The 18441-nt window shown below is 44.9% G+C and overlaps 1 protein-coding gene across 7 annotated transcripts in view; it reads right to left on the minus strand.

The window, feature by feature from the left end:
• Positions 1 to 18441, minus strand: part of SUSD6 (sushi domain containing 6) — a 79394-nt gene that overhangs the window by 33015 nt on the left and 27938 nt on the right. For 4 of the 7 annotated variants that reach the window (XM_027459460.3, XM_038179581.2, XM_013101456.5 and 1 more), the window contains 2 exons: positions 12964 to 13150; positions 8598 to 8627 (listed from right to left, as the gene is read on the minus strand). In XM_027459460.3, the coding sequence (XP_027315261.1) occupies positions 8598 to 8627; positions 12964 to 13084 (151 nt within the window). In that variant the 5' untranslated portion in view covers positions 13085 to 13150. Of the gene's footprint in view, positions 1 to 8597; positions 8628 to 12963; positions 13151 to 13394; positions 13554 to 14884; positions 15047 to 18441 lie in introns of those variants that run through there. The other 3 variants (XM_072038839.1, XM_072038840.1, XM_027459462.3) reach the window with 3 other exon arrangements.

Consider the following 18441-nt stretch of genomic DNA (forward strand, 5'->3'; position numbering starts at 1 on the left):
TTCTTTTAAAATTCGCAGTCTTGTTAAAAGTACATTTGAAAAAACCCACAAATTTGCTACCAGCCATTTCCAAGTAATTAAATTCATTAATCCAAACAGGAGCAAGGGAAATAAAACTACTTTCTCCTTCATGCTTTTTTCCCCTCCTCTTACTCCGTAATTACAAATGCTCTTATCCCACTAAATATTATAGCCAGCACTTATTCATTCTATTTTTGCCGCCCTTATCTTCCTCTTGCAAGCCTTTAAAACAATAATTGCTCTGAAATTGGAAAGACAGACAGCTCCCCACCATAAACCTAAAAACCTCCCCCTCAAACCTAAATGCCCCTCAGAATCCAGACTGTTTGCAGTTTCTGCATTCTTTACTTTCTACACATTCAGATTTGCAGTTTTGCTTTTTCTCCAGCCTACTTCCACAGTAACTCTGAGTGTTTCTTTGTTTCTATCATCACTGCCATGAAAGGTGTTTAGAAAAGGCGAGGCAGAAACTCATACATCCCCAAAACACCCCTGCAAAGATGTATGGTAGCTAAGTCTAACTGCAGATTCAAAAGCCCACTCCAGAGCCGGTTGCACAGTGATTCAGTGACTGACTTCCCAATGAGACAGCAGCCAGACTTGCACAGCTGTGTGTGCTGGCACACTTACAGAACAAAGAAGAGGACAAGACGGTGTGACCACAGGGACTTGCAGCTCTGCCACCCTGCGCTTTCTGTCCAGCTCACCTGAGCCACAGGCCACACGAAAGCTCCATCTTCAGCGCACTCCAGCCTTGCTTAGCTTTATAGATAGATTTGTGCTCTACAGAAATAAACAGATTAGAAGAGGCCTGGAGATTGGTAGTGTTAAAAATATGCCCAAGAACGTGCACACACACCTTGTCAGCAGCCACCAAGCTCCTGGAAGGCCTTGCACAGTTCCTGTTTACATACAGGGAAGTTAAATACCTCCCTTCCTCAGCACACTGAGTACTGTGTTTACAAAGGAAACTGTACTTTTGTTCCTCCTTGATGCCCTGAGGGACAGCTTATCTAGGTCCCAGGCCTGCTGTCTGGTTCAGGAAGAGCTGAGCAGCAATTCCAGTGGGTCTCTGGCTGTTTGTCCCCACGCATCAGCCATGATTCACCACCGCACGAGGCGCGGCCTGCAGCTGGCACACGCCGCGCAGCTGCCCCCAGAGCGATGGGCGGCCATGACTCAAGCCAGCACTGCCTTGCAAAACCACTTGCTGAACCATGTCCCAGGCAAACACCCTCGGTGAGAGAAGTCCTCATGGGCACACGCAAAGATGAGGCCTGTGGACACTTCAACCTATGTATATAATAAAGCATGTCTTTTCAAAACACACCGATGTCTTGCTAACCAACAGTCCATTATGCTGCAGAGGACAAAGCTCTGGGCAACCACCAGCATTTTCTGCTACGTCCTTTCCAACCACCCTCACACTGTCAAGCCAAGGGTTTCCCATCTTGGACACTCTGAGGGTCAGCTACTGATTTTAGGGCCCATAGATGGTCAAAAGGTTGCATGAAGGACTCTTGCCTTTCTTGTTGGTATGCAAGCAAGACAACTCCCTTTGTTCTCTTGCCCCAGGGAACAGATGACCAACCTGCTAGGCCTGGCCTCCTCACTTCTACATCCAATGGAACTGGAGAGGAGATGGTGATTGTGGTGATTCTCCACTGGCCTTCAATGTACCCAGAGCCTTAATGCAAGTTTCTAATACAAACAACATCAGAAAGTGGAGAGTGAACAAAAAGCTAAGATCACTGAATATTGAACCAGAGTGAGGATAATGCAAGGGAGAGTTGCAAGGGTCGGAAGTGAGTTTCCCTACAGGAATTTTGTTTTTAAACAAGACCTTTTAAGAAGTACAATGATTTTGTGTAAGGAACTGCCTTGAAACCTTGTGTCTGAGCACAGGAAGTGTTTTTGGTACCAGAAGAGGCCTGGAAGGCAAAGGATGAACAGGATGCATATGCTGCCTGTGTCCATTGGTTGAAATACATCAGACAAGCTGATTTAATTACATTAAATTATTCTTTCAAGTATAATTTAAGGATAGTTCTCTATCATACCACTGTGATCCCAAAAGTCCCTTTAATTTAACTTTTCCATTAGGAAATTCTCAGTCACTTTGAATTAGCAAGAAAGAAGGCGTCAGTGACAGCAGCTGCACACCTAGCAGTTCACATTTAGGCCAATAAATAACCAGCTTCTTCACAACAGCAACAATCCACTTTTAACACCATCGAGCCACCTTCACCAACCCTTCAGGATTCAGACACGGTGGATAAAAAAGCAGAGATGGCCACAAAGCAGCTTTTCAATTAACAGCCAGAACACCCTCCCCTCAAACCTGGGGGCTGTGGTAATCCCCTTTTTGAAATGCTAATGTCATTACAACCATAGCACCAGAAGACAAGTGGCAAGGCCTGGGTGACAGAGCCTCTGCTGTGCCCTTACACAGATGATTTAAACTGGGCCCTTTGTAACTCTCCCCCCTCCAGCTCCCTGCCTGGAATCATGCTTGACAGGAGCTGCAGCTGCTGTCCGACCCTCCCGACAAGCAGGGGTGGAAAGATCAACGCGATGAATTCATGCGTGTGGGGCGCGGGTCTGGGGCGCAGCAGCGGTGCGCCGGGGCATTGTGTTCCCAAAGCATGTACGAGTCTAGAGATCAGCCTAGGGAAGGCTCAAAAAGAGGCAAGGCAAGAGGTTCCCAAATGCTCCCTTACCGAACGATTTCACAAAAGTAAGAATCATTACAGCTGGTCATTAGACTACGGGTACAACAGGTACCTGTAGAGAGAGACATGGCTTGAAGAAACATTATCATCATAAATACACCTATCCTTGCACCTCAGGAACCAGCTCAGCCTCAGGGAGGAAGCCCACCCATGGAGAAAGCTTCTCCAAAGGAATGGAGAGCCGTCAACTTTTCTGGAAAAGTAACTGGAATTAGTTGCTCTGAGGAGATCAGAGGCCAGACTGGGCGCCACAAGTTTGATCCTGCTGTCACATCATATGCAGCGACTGACAGGTGGTTACTGCAGGGCTTTTTAGTCTCGTTTTCAATTTATTGACTCTGATACCAGCCAGGGGATCACTACAGGATACTAGCTTCATGTAATGGTTGTTTTTAAATGCTACAGGATTTGTGAAAGAAAAAAAAAGTTCCCTACAACTTACTATCTCCTCTCTACTGCCACAGGAAGAGAAAGGTGACAGACCCCTCTGGGAAATGTGCTCGGTTTAATTTGTGCAGGGTGCACACTGTCGAGCAGCTTTGAAATGCTGCCACCAAACCCAAATCATTTAAAAAAGAAAAAAAAAAAAAAACACAAAAGCTTTAATTCTGCAGGCACCCTCCCTTGGTGCTAACTAACCAACCGATGACAGGAGAGAGATTTCCTCCATTTAAAGCTGCTAATTAAGTTAAGAGTTCAGCGGATGGAAACAGACTTAGTGATAGATGCTTCCCTGCTGTCAGAGGATGGAGAACAGACATCGATTTTCATCCTCTCAAATTGCTCCGCAGTGCCTGATGCAGCCAACCATGAAATACTCCTGACCTGCCTCAGACAAGTGGCAGGTGGCCAGAGGTATGCAGTAAAATAGTTAAGCCTTTGCTCATCTTGATTGTAGCCGGAGAATGAACCTCCCCACAACACCCCTAATTAGCAGCCTCTGCCAGGCTCTCCCAGTTCTGCTGATGGCAAGACTCAGGGATGCTCAGTGCAGTGGGAGGCAGGCTGCAACCTCCCCTTCCCTCCACGCAGTCACACTGCTGCCTGCTCCAGCACACCAGTCTTCACGGCATCAGCACATGACCAGCACTGGAAAGAGGTAGTTAAAGCAGAACCAAGCCAGTCTGAGGCAACGCTGACAGGAAAAAATATACATGTATAAAATAATCAGTGCTCTGAAGAGGTGCTGCAGCCCTGAGGAGTCTCCTGAGTTAAAGACAAATGCCAAGACCATCAGTTCTCCGGGGTGCTTAGAGGAGACAAACCTTCTCACAGGGACTAACCTCTTCCAGCACAGCACTATCAAAGCTGAAAACGTCAACCTAAAGATGACATTCGAGTTTGAGAAATAAATGCAAATAAAGAGACTGAAAGTGGAAGGTCTGAAGGTTAAAGTTATGCTAGCTCAAGGACATCTACATCACAGCAATATTAATTTCTACTTTGGGCTGTCAATAACATTTACAGCAAAACTAGCTTGTTGGGAAGGCAAAATTGAGGACTAAAAATACAATAGTAAAAACAAACACCGCATCTTCATGGGTTTCACCAAGAATTGCACTCAAAGGCAAGCTCATGGCAGCCTGTGACTATGTTAAGATTTTTCAGCTTTTGTATTAAAAATTAATAATTTCCTCCCTTTAGAGAAAATAGCAGCTGAATCTAAGCACTCAAATGATAAAACCTCTATCTTTTGTATCTTGTAAGCCAATTACATCCAAGAAAGTGTTTACAACAAAACCAGAAGGTTGTCCTAGAGGAATATCCCCCAAGGTTACTTTTGGTAGGGAAACTAAAACCAGTGACATATTGGAAGGGCCATCATTATAGTAACACAAAACCTCAAGGATATGGTCCTTTGCTTGTACTGAAGAGAAGCAAAGACACTCTGCAGCACAACACATGGCTCAGCACAACTCTGGCAGTACCAGTCCTTTTTAATAAACATGTAATTTGGGGAGAAAAGGTGAACTACTGGAGACAGGTTACATAGCAGGCACATCCCCAGGAGTCTGAGTTTCAAGTTTGGCCACTATGATGGTAGGAGTGAAAGAGGCCAGATTAAACAAGATGAAAGGCATACTTTCCTCCCAGCAAGGATAAATCAACAGCTCTGATTTTGGTACGACACAGAGTTACTTTCCAAAAGACCTCTGCAGCATCAGGTAAGTCCCCTGGCCAGGCTCCCTGATGATGCTGGTGGTCCAGAACAGACACGCAGCAAGCACCAGAAGCCCCACACCCCGCTCTGACACTCATTTCATTCCACGCACACAGTGACACAGACCCTGCCCGGAGAGCACTGCCATCAGCAGGGAGCAGTACTTGGTGTTGACAGGGATCCAGGGTCCAGCAGCTTTAATAGGTTTAACTTGTTTACAGTAAGGATTCCTCTACAGCGGGTGTAGCAGACAACTGCAGGATGGGGGAGAGGAGCAAAGCTGCTTTTAGCTATGAAACTGCAGACAAACTAAGAAAAGCAGAACTTCCTCAGAAAGTCATAGACATTTCTCTGAACACGGCAGCAACTTCCACCTGAAATTCCTCTTTGTCTTTTGTTTTACACAGAGGTCAGCGCCCTTGTGGGCAGACAGCCAGGGCTCCAGTAACCCCCATCATCATCCTGCTCTGCTCCTGCCTGGAGGAGGCTCCAGCCTCAGAGCTTTGGTCCCTGGAGGGCACACACGCTTCGTAACCCTGAGTTCTTAAACTCTGCCACAGTCTCATTAGTCAGTCAGTGCTGCTGCATACAAAAAAGCCTCAAAAGCCTAATGCATTAAAGGCATATCCCTGTATACTCCTGCATTAAGACACTTACCTAACCATTAAAAAAAAAAAAAAAGTATATATTTCTACTACACTTCTCCCTCTCAAGGCTGTACTATTCTCAACCACTCTAATCAGCTTGCATAACTAAAATTAAAACACCACCTTCTTTCAGGACTTACACTACTTAATCACCAAGCCACTAATTGGCTTTTTAAACCACCAGGATCTTTTCACAACTCCACCTGTGGAAGCCTTCACCTTTCTGCTTTCCTGAACTCCCCGTCCCCCTCCTCTCCTTCTGGGGATCTTCTGCTTCACTTACCTTCAGTCTATTCTGCCACCTTCCTACAAATCTCAATCTGTTTGTAGTCCATTTCTAGGCTCAGAGAGGTTCCAGAGAGGACTAGAGTATTTTGAAGGAAAGAGAGCTACCTAAAGCAGAAACACTTCACCTATTGTCTCAGCAGCTGACATTTCCCAAACTGCAACGTTGCCTGAACAGCAACACTGGTAAGATCACAAAACACAATTTTATTCTTTCTGATGCACAGATTTATGGATACATAAAGGCGTGTCCGGCATGAAACTCATACACCATGCTGGTCCTTTTCTCAGAACATAGAAAATGTTCCTCTAAGCTTTAAAAGCAGCTTCTGGCTTCCTCATTATACCTCTCCATGTATGTGAGGCCTATCATGTTCCTTCCCTGACCTTGGGCAGAGAACTCAATACATCCTCTGACAGAGCTGCATACTCCAATCTACAGGAAGTCCACATTTCTCAAATCAGACACGATTCTCCTTTCACTCACAAAGGGAAAAAAATACATCTCAAGAAGCTGCAGCAATGTGTCTCTCTGTTCACCAAGAGGATAGATTTTCCCCTCTGAATTACAATGATGGGCTAGACATAGACCTCTGAGCCCACAGCATTTAAAGATGTTCTTTTGTTACCCTTCTATTCAATTCTTTGCCTTATGCTTCCCCTGAAATGCTTCTCTTGCCGCACACCAAGCAGATAAATGCACTCACCCTTGCATTCCTGGCACTGTCCCTCTCTAGAAGGAACACACGACCATCTCCATCCAGCACGAGGCAAGCCAAGGTATACAAGCACTAAGTGAGCATCCCCACTGCCTCTTGAGAGTCTCCTCGGCACAGGAACTCCCAAAGCTCCAGTCCTCTTTCCATTATAAGAGGATCACTGCACTAGGCTGGGCCAGAAAGCTCAGTTTATTCTTTAACAGTTTCAGTAACAACCCCCTCTAGCCCAATCCACCTGGCAACCCATCTAAGCAGTCGCATACCTACGGGAATATTTCAAATCCCTTAAAAGACTTCACATCTGGAAACAAACAATTCACCAGTCCTCCAGCTCCAATACAACACTTTGCAAAAGCAGAGACTCAATTACCTCAGGGGAATTCCTGCTTGCAGAGGAAGAAAAACACTCCCCAGAGGTTTTGTTCATTAAAAGGAAAATGCTTTTTTAGATGCAGATCAACACACACAGATAAACAGGTACAAACTCATAAGACATAATCCTGTCACTTGCACAGATGAAGGGGAATAGGTCCAACAAGGAAGGAAAAGCATTCAACGTAACTGAAAAAAGTCATGCTTTAACTACCAAGGTAACCAGTTTAGGAGTCAAAAGGGACACAAGCAGCAAAGGAATCGCAAATGGCACAAGGTCATGGCAAGGAAACTTTCTTCTGTCCTGTTGTAAGGACCTGCTTGGTGTGTGCCAAGAGAAGCATTTCAGGGGAAGCATAAGGCAACGAATTGAATAGAAGGGTAACAAAAGAACATCTTTCCTATGAGACTAGGGAAAAAAAATAAATTCTTCCCAAACGATGGAGTCACGCAGAGAAAGAAGAAGGACTCTGATAAGAGGAAGTATAAGAGGAAGTTGCTTGTCTGAAGACAGACAAGTCTGTATCTTCAGCGTAGCATGCAGCAGACATTAGGGAACGCCAATACAGAGACAAGTCAGAACCTGGACTAAACTCACAAATAACTTTCTCTTGAAGAAGGAACCATGCCATACAACTCCTCTCCCTGCTTTCCTCTACAGTGAAACTCCTGCCAGTTTCCATCTTTCTTGTTCCAGCCCAAAAGCGAAGCCAAGACGCGTTAGCTGGACCAGCCAATGCTTGAGCTATTTCCTAAAGTAGCTTATTTTCTGCTAGAAACCATGGCCAAGAACTGAAGGCACCTTCATACTAGACGTGTGTTACACCAGTCTTGCCAGGAGTCAAATTTAGACAGATTAAAAATTCAGGATTCAGAAGACTCCATCTGCTCTTTTTCTCCCCCTCCCACTTTGTGACAACCAGAATTTGGTAGGTGTTAAGATCACCCTCCCACACCTTTAAATAGTTCTTTGTGAATCCATTCCCATCGGACCCTGTTCTTGTCTTCTCTTTTTGTGGAGAAGGGGAAGATTCAGACTAAGCAGATCACATTTCAGAGTTCAACAAAGATTTACACAAATTTTTATATATTTAGAACAGATACAGACAGCCAAATAAGCTTCCCACTTCCTCCCAAAATTACATTCCTCTGTAACATGCATACAGGAAAGGTTTTACTTTTTCTGAGCACAGGAAATGAAAAGCTGAGTATCCAATGCAATATATCCAGTCATGCTCCGTGATGAGATTTTCGCCTTTCTTGATTAAAGAAAACAAAAGTTTTCGTGTTTTTTTTTTTGGCCTCAGTTTTGCCCTCCCTGCCTTCCCAATCCTCTCTGGCAACCTCTCAACACTTTCACAGGCTTCATATCCTTCTTTTCGTGTTTTAATGAAATATTTATTCTATTTGGTTTTCCTTGAGTCATGTGAAGTTAAATGCTATGCGGATGCACAGAGATGCCTTCAGGCACAGTGGAACATAAGAAGTTCCGCTGAGGGCAACCATCCCTCCAAAATACAAGGGAGGAAAATAGAAATGAGCATCTCAGCATCCAACACAACACAAGTAAAATTGTGAATCCTAGCTTATTACTGGTTAATATAAGAGGTTAAACACCACACTTGGTTCTCACAGTACAGCAGTGAATGAGTCTACTCACATGTAGGTCCTTTGGACTTGCTGAGCCAACCTAAAAGGACAAACAAAAGGCAAATTAAGGATTATTATTATGCTTGCTTTAATTCATCCTTCAACCATTAGAACAAGTTGTATGCCTACCTGAGATTCCTACTACACCCTTTACGTGAGCTGCTTAAATAGCACTGCCTAGATCAGCACAGGAACAGTGTGTAATTTGACTAGTTTTGAGCCCATCCACATCTTCTTCCTAGCCACCTTCACAGCCCGGACATCATTCTGCAGCTCCTCACCATGCTCTTCTGTACCCCTGTACTCTTAGTAAGCTCTCCAAAGGGAATAAAAAAAGGAATCACACCCAAAACTCCACCCTGCCCCTTTCCCTCTGTGGGGAACTACATACTTCTTTGTGCTGACTCAGTAATTTCTCCAAACCCGCACTTATATAAAGCATTAAGGTTGGAATTAAGGTTGGAATTGGAACAGTCCTCTGTTCGTGCATGACACCTCCTCACATTTCTGTGTGGCTATCCAATGCTGCACTGTCCTTGTTTTCACGAACACTGAATTCGTCCCTAGCGGTATAAACGCCTTCCTTTCAACCGCGTAATTAGAGACAAAGGAAACCTCTGCTTCATACAGATTCCCAAAGAATAGGGACAAGTCTGGATCTGCTCAGTGGCTGGAGTGCACTCTAACAAGCTGTTCTATGCAATGCAAACAAACACCAGCGGTATCCAAGAGCCTCTGTGCAGAATAACCTTGGCACTGAAAAGACCTTAGCACAGCATGCAGCAGATTGGCTGCATTTGCGTCAGAGACAACATGCAGGAATGAAGTCGCTTCAGTTTATTCAAGATCGATTTATCTCTTTAATGGCAACTCTAAAAATTAAAGAGCTAGCTTTATGGTATTTCACACGTGATCGGTCAACAAAAATCAGGCTGTGTTTAAATCTAAGTGCACTTCAATTCACCAAGTCCGCATTATTAATTTTTAAAGGTTAATAGCTAAGCTCTCTATGGGTATTGATATTTGCTTATTTCAGAATGTGTAATACTTTTACTGACACCTTTACTTGCATTTCTCAAGACAGGTGGTGTTATTATCAGTAATGAAAAGCCCAGCCTACGTTTTGACAGAGCTGGTTATGAATCCAAGAGAAATTACACCATTTAGAACACACATGATAGGAAGCTTTCAGAATATTTTAGAGACTGCAAGTTAAAAATTTAATGAGCAATTTATTCTGATCCACTGTCACCCTTCCAGAAATAACCTGATCAGGCAGGAGGACCACTGTGAATGAGATAAACACACAAGGCCTTTGAGAGCTTGGGAGTAACCTTTAAGGGACACAGAAGGGAGGCAGGAAAAAAAAAAAAAGCAACAAAGAAAGAATGGAGAAGCATTATGGTTTAGAAAAACAGAGAAAGTGGCTGTTACTCCTCCTCTCCAACACTTGAACAATTCCTTGTCTCTACCTGTTAGGTAACACAGCTCTCAGCTACATTCCAGACAAACCCTCAAAGAAAACAGATGAGAACAAGAATTAAGCCTTGGCATTTCAGATTCTTGCTTCCCAGGTCTCTTGTGCTCATTCCTTCCTAATTTCCCTCAACTAATCTTGGAGAACTTGCTAGAGGGGAAAAAAAGACACATCAGTGATAAAGCTCAAAAAATATTTCTGAACAGTACTGAAGTCTTCCTAAATCCGTCTCTTCTGACACAGCTTAATTGTTTGCCCATCACCAAATGCTGCACTTGTTTTGTGCCAAAATATGTACAGTGGTTATTTTTATATTCGTGATTATATTCCCGTGAAAAGGGAACAGTTTCCCCAACCTCTGCAGTGTGCTTAGTGACTAAGCAACTTATCATACTCATCTCGTGGCACTCAGGGATATTTGGATAGATTGCTTCAGACAAAGTGCTGAAGACTTTTGTTAGAAATCCATGCATAAATAAAGCCCATTTATTACCAGAGGAGAGACCAAACGTTTGCTGACTGGAAATCAGCCTGCCCTCTGCGTTTATCACGTGTAAAAGAGAACACGTTCCTGCCCAGAACATGAATATGTATCTAGGCCTCCTGGAAGTCAAGCACTAGCATTTCCAAAGAGCAAAATGATCGCAATACAATATGCATTATATGGTTTTAAGCATATGAATCGCAAGCTCTGCTTTGTCACTTCGAGCCGAGCCAGCCCATTGTCTCCATGCTTGTCTGTCTTTTTATGAGAACATTCTTCATCTTTTGTAGCAATTGTGAACATGTCACATCGGCCCCACGTTCGAGATAAGCACTACCACCAGGAGATTTAATACAACCTCTTGCTTCACGTTAACACCGCTTCGCTCTGCGTGTTTTTGCTACGTAAACTAATAAGATGAGGATAGGGGGGCGGCTGGGGCAGGAAGATGAGGGAAAGATGATTTTCCAAGCGCCTCACCAGCCCTCTTTGTGCCTCCATCTGGCCCCCGGCGCCGGGGCTGCCGCGCTCATTAGCGCTGCTGACGGCTGAGGGGCCGCTGCAGGTGCGGCTCCCCGGGCCTGACATGGCCGCCCAGCCCCATCCCTCCCAGCACCCCGCAGTGGGGCCGCTGCCTCCCCACCTCACAGCCTCCAAGCCTGTGGGTGGAAGGATGGAAGCTCAGCCGGCCCTTCCCCTCCTGCAGGATTTATTTCCCCCTTTGTGTCTTGCCCTCTGCTGTATGCTTGGGTTTCCCCTCCGCACGCGCTCACTTCTCTCACATCCCCTGCAGGAAACGCTTCATGCCTAGCCACCATAATCCTATTTAGCCGATGATCTGCCTTGAGCAGTTTACCACAGCTGGTTTCGGGTCCTGAAGCGAAAGGCAGTACAGGAAGGGAAACAATGCAGAACCACTCTAGGGTCTCACCATATGCTTAACTAGTGCCTTTGTTAATATGACATGGGATGCCTCAGAAACGATCCCAAAAACATTTGCCAGCATCGTGGCTGCCCTTCCTCTCCTCAGCAGCCCTGTGCAGTGCAAGGCATTTGCATACTGATTACAGACTCGCTCTGAGGTGCTGCAGTGTGTACTTGGAGTTTCAGGCAGGGATGGTGCGTCCCAGCCCCAGGCGGCGAGGCGGATCTGGCAGGCCTACAGCTGAAAAAGGCTGTGGCATCAGCAACAGCAGCGAGGCTGCAAAAACCCAAGGACAGACCAGATTGAAAGAGACCCCGTCCCCTTCCCCCTCTTACTGTCTGTTCTTGCCAATCAGTCACACGCACTTGTGCTTCTCTCCTATACCTCTCTTTACGTACAAAGCCAAAATCATGCCAGGAAGAGATAGAAATCTGCTATACCTCATTTCAGCAGCCTCTCCCTTCTAACCTGAAGAGCTAGAAATATTATGAGACCAACTCCTCCAGAAATTTCCAGCACCAGCAGACATTTCTATACAGGATAACCTCTGCTTTCAGCGCATCTGGCCATGAACATTTATTCTGCTCTACCAAACCAAAATTCACTGGAGCCAATGCACATCACGGTCACTGAATATTTTCAGGTACCATATCTCAAACAAAATGGGACTTTTTAGAGATAATACTGAGAACTGAGATTTTGTTTTTAAAGATAAGCTGTTGATCTGCACTGCGACAGCTTCTGAAATCAAATCTGCCTTTTTAAGAATAACTTCTCTTACAGCTCTGTGCAAGACCACACACCTAAAGCGCACATACAAACTTATTCCCTCCATCCCGTGCTACTCAGTCACCTCTCTATAGACAACCTGCATCACGGCTGAGAGAAAAGACCCTATTTCAGGGTATCATTCCATTGCACTGCTATTTACATTATTCATCATACTTGTCCACCAGATAAAGAAGTTAGCATGGGGAGGAGCAAAAACCCAAGCTGCAATGATCTAGCAGAGGAGTGTAGTTTGTGGTTGCTGAGGTGTTGGAAGGTACCGCTCACGTAAACACTGCACAGACTCATCAGCTGTACAAAGAGCTGAAAGACAGTCTGTGCTTCCAAAACTACTTCACACGAGCAGTAGCTACAGGGCATACAAGTAAAAGCATCTACATGAGAATATCACTCAACTAAAATGTGGTCCATGCTCGCTCTTCAGACAGTCCTGGCGCCCCCAGCTGCAGTAAAGAGATGAGAATGCAGAGAAAAAAAGCTGGGGGAATCAAAACAGCAGTGTAAAGAATGAGCACTCATTTTGCTTGTACGCAAGACTAGTTCATTTCAGATGCTGCCCTTTGTTTAACAAGTAGTGGTCGAATTTTTCCTGTGAGTACTGAAAGATGCATGCAAATACAACCGCTTCCAGCTCCCCATAAAAATAAGGCCATCTGCATCTCCCCCTCCCTGCAGTATAGGCAAGCAAAGGTTTCACTTACCTGTGGCCTGTGCTTCCAAGACACAGGTACCAAAGATAACTAGCAGAAGAAATAACCCATGGCCGGTCAAGGCAAGAGACGATCCTGTGTTGCTCTTTGGTGCTACCATTCCATGGCACATCTTTTACCCACCAAAGTTTCTTTTAAAAAATTCCCAAAAGATCTGGTTGATTAGGAGCACCTCAATCTAGAACAAAAAAACAAAGACAAAGAAACAGTAAGTGTTAAGCCAAACATCTACGACATCCAAGGGGAGGGAAAGGAAAATCAGAAACACACATGAGCACCCTTTTGTATTTTCTAGCATTTAGAAACCTTACTAAGTAGGTATCCACAGTTCACATGGAAAAATAAGAGCAGAAGAGGCAATCTTGTGCATAAGAGATATTAAAAGGAGCTGTATTATAAAGAGACCAGCTCTTTTCACTCACCTTCTAACACTTCAGGTATGAAGGCTGCCTTAACTTACAATTAGTTTTAGGTCTTCCTTTCAAGATAACCCCAGAGGATATAGCATCTGGAGGATTTGTTCCAAAATAGTTTAAAGAAAGCCAGCCTTCCTACACCCCCCACCTTTCAGAAGATGCAGCAGACTGTACTAGACAGCTAGGATAAATAAATCAAATGCTCCCTCAGCCACCTGGAGAGGCGCAGCAAACCTGACAGCCAGCCAGCAGGCAGGCAAACACACGCTTACGAGGAGGAATGTAAAACAGCTTGCAAACCTCAGGTACAGTGTTCTGACAGTACACAGCACAGTAATTAAAATTGCAGGATGTGACACTGCTCATACCTGAGGACTGACAGATTCAGCCAGAGCCTATCAGACGCTGTCGCACTGAAAACATATCAGTGTGCAAACACACAAAGCATAGCTGGGAAATTGAGAAAGCACAACCTGAACCCCAGTGCAAGCTGAACCCTGTTTTTAATGAAGAAAGGGAGAATTTTTTTCTTTTAATGAAGAGGGAGAAAACTGGTATAAACCAACTGGTCAACACTGGGTTAAAAGAAAAAACAGACGGAGATGCATTTCAGCGCTTCTATCATACTGTTCCTTACATGAACACATAAAGCTCAGGGGGAAAAATACCTAATTTTGCAAAAGTTACTGTTTCTTTACACTTGACCACAAGAATACTTTCAATTTTGAAGGAACCTCCCTTTCAGTCACGGCTTCTTCAGTTAACTGGATATTTACACCAAAGGAAGATTTTTTGGGGGACAAGTTTCAAAATTGTTGGATAATTCCAACTAAATTTGAGAGGTGTAGAGGCAGGTATTTTCCTTTTTGATATCCTGTGCAAACAGATATGAGACCCGGGGAAGGCAGCATAACTTTCAGATCCTTACGTAGTACTTAGAGGAATTCACAACACACCAGCACTGACCAGAGATGCACATGATTCAAACAGCCATGACTGACATTTCAAGTTAGGCAAAAAAAAAAAAAAAAAAAAAAAGGAAGTAACTGCATTATGGGTGGAAATACGTAAATTTGTTGTTAAAACTGGAAGTCATCCTACTGAAGAGGGGGGTTTCCCTAGCTCCATGTCACTACTTTGCTCATACCTAACTCACAAAAGGGCTGTCTTTAAAATTTTGATCTTTCAAGTCAATTAGCCTCTAGCACAGAAGATTTCTTTGTCTGTGCACACCCCCGCCTTGAAACATCATTTCAAGATGACATTTAAAATGCCACATGGCAAGCCTGGAACTGATGCTACAATCAACTCTGTGTCTGCCCCCTTGGTTTCCTGCCTAATTCGGAGGGGGAGGGAGAGAAATGAAGTTATCCCACTCCACACTTGTAACGCTGCCAACAGATTTCTAATGTGTCCCACGGATGAGGATCTGATGCTTTGTTCACCAAGCTCAGCCCTCCTACAGTGCAGAAAGGATTAAGGATGCTGCCGCTTACCTGCTAGATTTCCTTCAGCAGCACAGACCGTGGCATCAAAAACACTCCTCTGAAGGAAGCTAAGCCAACTACTCTGTACATTTTCCCCCTGCATGCAAGTCAAGCCTCCCACGTGGATTTTAAGTTCACATCCAGCTGGATCACGGCAGCGTCTGGCCCGTACTCCAGCCCAACAGCTGGATGCTTTCTTCCCAGTGGCTGCTGAACGCTGAACTACAGCCCTCAATGCAGCGTGCCGTCCTCAGCGAGTGGCCCTCCTGATTACATCAGGACAGGTCTGCCCTCTCCCTTCCAGTTTAATGAAGCCTCATTAGTATAACAAACTTTACAAGTCTTATGAACGTACCTTTCAAAGGCGGCCCTCCCTGCCCTCGGAACAGGGCTGGCTGGGTGACACCGACAGCAACTCAACAGACAGAAGTAGGGAAGACAACATACAATTAGGGCAAAATTCCCGGAGACACCTGGGGTGTGCTGCATCATCAGAGGCGTTTTCCTCTTCCAAAGACTGCACGTGGAAGCCAGCAGTCTAATTTTGGTCTCTGAACAACAACCAAGTGAGAGATGCCTAAACCAAGAATTTCTTCTGCGGAACTCAATTATTGCCAATTCTTGATTTGCTAACAGATTGCTGCAAAGCACACGGTTGCTTCTCCTGTCTTCTACCATCAGGCAGGGTTTCCCCGTTTCCTTTCAGTTCCTAGTCACCTGAGTTCTCCTGGGTTATCAGGAATCCTGTCTGTCAGATGCTGGGCTGCCCTAGGAGGAACACGGTAAGCTGATGCTGCTGTGCCTACAGGAACATACCACTAAGTTGATTTAGCTGAATGGGGGAATTGCAAGAGACAAAGGCAGCGAAACAATTTTGTTGAAGATAGCATTGATAACCCCCTCGGAATTGTTAAAAGACAATGGGCACGGGTACTGCCTGGGAGAATCCTCCCTCAGGCTTCAGCCAGGTTACAAAACTTGTTCCCAGCTTTTTTTTTTTTCTTGGCAAAATTAGAAGATGAAAGAGATTCTGGCTAGATAAGAAGGTATCCTCTCTTCCCAGAGGGGAGCTGGTGGTTGGGAAGCTCTTTAGGCATTCAACTCTCTGCAAGTGGATTGTTTCAGCACATTGCTTGCACCTGCAGCTCAGGGGGGAGCAGCTTTCACAACCACTTTACAAGCCTCCACCTCCAGAAGTTGACTTGCAACATCCAAACCAGCTAGCTAAGGAGCTGCAGCACCACAGTGGCAACCTTTTAGTTCCCCACCCCCCAAAGGTAGCATTGCAATTTTATGCATATCACTATCGACAACTCCATGCTGCAAGCTAAAAAATTATCCTCTCTCTCATCCCTCCCTCCCCATGCCAGAGAAACCGAACCACCCAACTCGTAGCAGCTCCTGCTATCTGGTCTGACCACTGTTGATAAAAATAAATAAATAAACAAGCCACAAAGAACCCGAGTTTGCTAGACTGACAACCCTTATCTCAGGGCCCAGCTTGGCGTGCTTCTGAGAGAAAATAAAAGCTAACGGGAGGAAAAAAGCCTTCTCCCTGTTCGAGCATTGCCAATACATCGCAAAGCACACACATTTATCAGCAGAAACATACTCTCAGGGAGATAGCGTAACAATTCACAGGTTCCTGTAAATCAAAGTGGTTCCCCTGTTTATACACAGGGCTAAGGAGCAGGCTGCTTTCATTAGCAGGTCCTACCAACACGGCACAAGCCCACAGTAGCACGAGGATAAGGAGTTGGAGCGCTTTGGACCTGTTTCACATGCCACAGCCTAAGCTAAGGGGTTATGGGAGAATTAAAGTTCAAACAGATGTTTTCCAGAATAGTATTTAGTATAGTCAGCAATTCCCTTAAATACAGTAAGGAGAGGAGAGGAGATTTTTCTTGGTTAACTACTTCAAGCCATAAAGGTTGTTTTCTTTCCAACACGTGTTTTTCAAAACACCTAAATCCAGACAAGAAAATAAACTGCCCTCTGTGGCCACAAAGCCAACAGCCCACGCCCTCCCGGGGAATGCCCTGAACAAGGGAAAAAGCACCCCTCGCTTCTGGGTACAGCCACCCCTGCCTCTCCCAGCTTCCTGGTAGGGCAAGACAAGGTTTTGCAGCACGCAGCCTCCCCAGTGACCCTCCAGCATCAGTCCCTCTCGCAGCGCCCCTCCAGCAGGAGCCAGCTGCTCCGACACCACACGGGTTGGCTTCTGCAGGAACACCCCGGAGGAGGCGTTAACCTCCACCAAAATCACGCCAGCCAGACTTCCCACTCTCAAACCACAGCCAGCCCTTTGCAAGGATGACGCACTTGCACATGGTAGAAGCTAAGTTGTTTGGAGACCTCTGCCATTTCTCTTCTAGACCTTCAGAAGCTGCCAATTCAGACCCTTCAATACAAAATCACTTCATAAGCACGCACACATTTTCCCAGGATTATGACTAATTCTCTGATTTTTCCCCATTTTGTCACAGTAGCGCTCTTAGGTTGCCATGGAAAAGTGATCCTTGGGGGTCACATGCTCAGGACACGAAAACAAACCAGAATTCGGGTAGTTCTGGTGCACCAACAAAGGACATGGGATGTCGGGGTGCAGGGACAGTCTGAGACACCCCAGTTGCTGGAGATGCCTAGCAAGGCTATGCCCTGTGTCACTGCTGCTGGAAAACAGGTCTTTAACCTGGATTCTCCACAGTTTGTCTGAGAAGTGTTTAAGTATGTTTGGAATGCTACCGGCTTGCTTTTAAATACCATGCTTCAAATTCACCAAAAGAAAAGGAGTTATCCTCACGTGCATCAAAAATCTCTATTTTAACCACGTTGTTTCCCCCTTCCACCTTAGGGAATAACATTCAGAAAGTGTTTGCTACCTCCTGAATGCACACAGCACAGATTGTACCAGTGAGATGAGTGCCTTGTATGCACAGCGTACCCTTTGACGTACCCTTTGAAAGGCTAAGCACGAGGATTGTTCTTGCCTCACGGCCACACTGCAAGTGGAACCTGACATGAGCACTGTGGTTCAGAAGGTTTAACCTTCACCCTCAATTGCTGTTTTTATTTTATCCTTATTTTGCCTGCCTTCAACAAGCAGCCAAGCTTTAAAACAAGAAAGTCATCCTTTCTGCTGGCTGGTGAGAAAAGTTACAGAAAAAAAAGTCTAAGTGACAGCAGAAGAAAGGAATCCTTAATGTACCTACTTCCCATAGCTAAACCAGTTTAACTGAAAGCTTTTAGAAACAGTATCATATTTTAAACATCTTGAGATAACTTAACAGATCAATTACCTATTAAGTTTAACTAGACACACAGAAAGAACAAAGCATTCACAGTTACCTTAAGGCTGTTTACCTTAAGGAACTATCTTAATTGTCTGACTCTTCAGCCCAGCCAACTCTCAGTTATCCAAGGTAATTGAAAAAGGTGGAAGAGGAAAAGAAGAAAAACTAAATAAGCCATGTAAAGTCAACACCTCCCCAATAACCAGATAATTTAGAATGTGTGTGCTCAGCAACTTAAATTTACACCTTCACCTTTGAATTGTAAAAAGGCAG

This window comes from Anas platyrhynchos, chromosome 5 (genome assembly GCF_047663525.1).
Source record: "Anas platyrhynchos isolate ZD024472 breed Pekin duck chromosome 5, IASCAAS_PekinDuck_T2T, whole genome shotgun sequence".
Classification (NCBI taxonomy): Eukaryota; Metazoa; Chordata; class Aves; order Anseriformes; family Anatidae; genus Anas; species Anas platyrhynchos.